At 56.1% G+C, this 4055-nt stretch overlaps 1 protein-coding gene across 1 annotated transcript; it reads left to right on the forward strand.

Moving 5' to 3' along the window:
• On the forward strand, positions 1-3007 carry LOC123103928 (protein indeterminate-domain 16; the record flags this gene model as incomplete). Its single annotated transcript, XM_044525628.1, is given in 3 exon segments — positions 1-376; positions 485-887; positions 1729-3007. Coding segments are annotated over 3 exon segments (1476 nt in total). The 3' UTR covers positions 2666-3007.
• Between the last annotated feature and the right edge of the window lie 1048 nt (positions 3008-4055).

Here is a 4055-nt window from a genome sequence, read left to right on the forward strand (position 1 = left end):
CTCCCTCCTTTCCACCTTTAATTCCTTCCGAACGCTCGCTCTTGTTGTAGATCATTGGCCCCCCTTCGGAACCCGTTACCACTCCCCATCTGGTTCATCTCTTCTCCCTCCCTATATAGGCAGCCCGACGAATTCCTTTCCATCGTGTAGATAGGCTCTCTTGATCAGGCGAGCTAGAGAGGGGAAGGAGGATTCTTTCTCTCTCTCTCCTCTTCTGAGCGAGTTGCTGGCAAGGAAGCCATGTTGGGCTCTTGCGCGCCGATGGCCGGGCCGCCTACCGACGAGGAAACGGCGGAGCCTCCGTTCGGGTCGTCGCTGCAGATCGCCACCGGCTCCCCCGCGACCAAGAGGAAACGCCGGCCGGCCGGGACACCAGGTACGCAGCGTACGCCATTGCATCTAATTGCATGATAGCCCGGCTAGCTACTGGTAGGTACGCAATGGTGGAGTGGAAAAACTAGCGCTAACGCTGATGATGTTGCAGACCCGGACGCGGAGGTGGTGTCTCTGTCGCCGCGGACGCTGCTGGAGTCGGACCGGTACGTGTGCGAGATCTGCAACCAGGGGTTCCAGCGCGACCAGAACCTGCAGATGCACCGGCGGCGGCACAAGGTGCCGTGGAAGCTGCTGAAGCGGGAGGCCGGCGAGGCGGCGCGGAAGCGCGTGTTCGTGTGCCCGGAGCCGAGCTGCCTGCACCACGACCCCTCCCACGCCCTGGGCGACCTGGTCGGCATCAAGAAGCACTTCCGCCGCAAGCACAGCGGCCACCGCCAGTGGGCCTGCAGCCGCTGCTCCAAGGCCTACGCCGTCCACTCCGACTACAAGGCCCACCTCAAGACCTGCGGCACCCGCGGCCACTCCTGCGACTGCGGCCGCGTCTTCTCCCGGTACGCAATCAACCTCCCCCTCTCTCTTCTTCCCCACCGCCCCTCCAACTCATCGAACGCCATTTTCTTTCTTTACAACAAGCAAGCAAGCAATCAAGCTCGAGCAGTTCCCGGCCGGCTCGATCCGGTTCAATGCGGGACAGAAAGGCGGATGTATTTCCTTCCCCCCCTTTCTTTCTTTCTCTCTCTCCGGGAAAGGATTTCTTTGTTCTCTGCAGCACGGCACACGGCTGGGGCTCACTTCTCCTTCCTTTTCTCTTTCTTTATCGGAGGGTGCGGATCAGGGCACAATTTCCGAGGGGGAGCGCAGAGCAGCCCCAGCCCCTTTCCCTGTGTCTGCGTGCGCACACCTCCGTTGGTTTCTAGCTTGCTCGCGCATTTGTTTCTGCGTCCGTCGTCGGACGCGAGCGAGCGCTGCAACAGCGGCAGGCAGCGCCCCCCATTTAATCTGCGCACGCTAGCCTAGCCCGCCCGGGGCCAAAATCTCATACTCGCACTGCTGCTACCTGACAATTGCTGCCTACGATCGATCCATGCCGCCCTGGATCGCAATATAATATAATAATACTACTCACAAGTCATGGCAGCAACATGTAGAGTAGATCCAAGCCTTTGGACCCGCGGCCGAGCAGCAACATAAATTCCTCTCAGCACATGCAATAAAGTCTCTTTTCTCGCTCGCTTGCTGTTGGTATCCTCAGTCCTTGCTAATTCATGCTCCTCTTGACCATACGAGTATACGTACTAGTGCTGTTGTGATTGATCGTCGATGTGAATATGTGATTGTTGGTCGCCGGCCCTCTCTCTAACTAATGGGTGGGCTCGTGGAAATGTGGTGCAGGGTGGAGAGCTTCATAGAGCACCAGGACACGTGCACCGCCGGTTGCCCGCAGGCGGGGGCGGGAGTGGCAGCGCCGGCGTGTGGGGTGGCGGCCGCCCCGTCGTCGCAGCAGCAGGCGCCGCCGCCGGCGATATCGCTGTCTCGCTCCCGGACAGCGTCCAGCACCAGCCCGTCCAGCGACGTCGTCATCAGCGCCGTCACCTGGCCCGGCGCCGCGGCAATGCGCAGTCCGAACCCCGCCGCGTTCCACCGGTTCGAACAGCAGGTGCCGTCGCCGCGGACGCCGCAGCCCGATGGCCGTGGCGGTGGCGGGCACAACCTTGAGCTGCAGCTCATGCCGCCGTCCAGCGGCAGCACGGTCGGTGCGGCTGCGCCTCTGGGCGTGGCGCCGTCGTGGTACGCAGCGCCACAGTCACCGCCGGCGCCCATCTCGCAGGGAGACAACGCCGCCATGCAGCTGCAGCTTTCAATAGGCTTCTGCAGCGGCGACAACCGTGGAAGGAGAGACGTGGGCGAGCCCAGCGGTGGCACCGCGGCCAGGACCATGCAGGAGGCACGGGAGGAGCTGCGGCAAGCGATGGCGGAGAAGGCCGCCGCGGACGAGGCACGCGCGCAGGCGAAGCGGCAGGGGGAGCTGGCCGAGCAGGAGCTGGCGAGCGCCAAGCGCATGCGGCACCAGGCGCAGGTGGAGCTGAGCCGCGCCCACGCGCTCCGCGAGCACGCCGTGCGGCAGGTCAACGCGACGCTGCTCCAGATCACCTGCTTCAGCTGCCGCCAGAAGTTCCGGGCGGTGAGGCCGTCCGCCGCCATGTCCTCGGAGGTGGCCTGCAGCTACGTGACCGAGGGCGGCGACGTCGAGGTCGACAACGTCGACGAGCCCCTCATCCTCGACGGCATGCGGCGGCGCCAACAACACGCCACAATGGACACTATGTAGCCAAGCTAAGCCATCTTGGTCTACCTTTGAGTTGCTTTTTGTTTTCACCGGCGAGGCGGCCGGCGGGGTTGTCCCACGGTGAGTCGTGGCGCAGTTAGATGCTGCCGGAGTGTTTTGGGTCTTCTGATCGAGCTGCAGAGAAAAGCTAAGCATGGCTGGCTAGCTAGCTAATTGTGACGTGCATGGAATCTTTCGCTTGTTTGCTTCCCGTTGGATTTTGCTGAAATATCATTAGTGCAGCTGGGGAGAGTTCATGATGCCACTCGTAAAGGTCAGGAGATGAAGATGCCACCTTTATTGTGACAAGCTGTTGCATGCAACTGGAAATATTTAACGAACTCAGATACAGAAATGCTAGTAGTGCACTATTTTTCTCGGACAAACTTGTTCAGTCAAGTAACACTGATCGTTGTTTTTTCTTTAACTTGGACCATTTTACCGAATTGCAAACGTCGACACGCTTACACATCCGAACACACGCCTGTAATCGCCCACATATCGACACACGCCTACATCTGACAAAGATAAATTCATGAATATCATGACTTTTCATTATACTAAACGTGTACATGTGGGTGCAAATGTGAGCACTAAATCAAAATGGACCGCAATTCACCTCCTCACCAAGAGAAAGTCACGGTCACCAAACCATTGTGCTTGATGCTCCACAGTTGATGTGGATGAATGCTTCAGATCAGATTTCATTGTATTCGTGCTCTAGTCAAGCATTAAGCATAGCAAAGTTGCATCCATAATAGACTGAGAACAATAGTCACACCATTAATCAAACCCCTAACATGATAGCACTATTACAAGATTGGCATCACCAAATTCCAATCCATCTAATGTGTCTGCAACCAAATGCTCACACATGAATGGAGGAAGTATGGCGATTGTAAAGGAGAAGGGTTTGGTGATGGCGATGACAACGGCGTCCCAGCTGAGTCCCTTTAGGCGGGCTTGTTGTGTTGCTGCCCCCTACCAAAACCTGTTTTTTATTGTTGCTTTGTGTGTTCCTATGTGGTTGTGTGATTTGTTGTGTCATTTCGATGAGACTTATGTATGATAGTTTGATGCTATATGTATAAAGGGAGACGAGAGCCTTTTACGGTATGATCACGGAGTAGTATTGAAATACTATAAATGACCTACTTGTGCCCCAAACGGTTATAGTGAGGTTACCAATCTTGGAAACTTTACTAGTTGAAACAAGTAATAAAGATATAATGTGGTATGACGTATTTTGAATTTTTAGAATAAGTAATATGTGAATTAAATGTGCAAGTAAATGAGGTTTTGGAGGCCATCTCATGGAGGAAGTTGAACTAGAGTTCATAGGCTCACTAGTACCATCTCTCATGAAAGCGAATAGGCATAATGTAAGCATGTG

The sequence above is a fragment of the Triticum aestivum genome, chromosome 5A, assembly GCF_018294505.1.
Source record: "Triticum aestivum cultivar Chinese Spring chromosome 5A, IWGSC CS RefSeq v2.1, whole genome shotgun sequence".
Taxonomy (NCBI): domain Eukaryota; kingdom Viridiplantae; phylum Streptophyta; class Magnoliopsida; order Poales; family Poaceae; genus Triticum; species Triticum aestivum.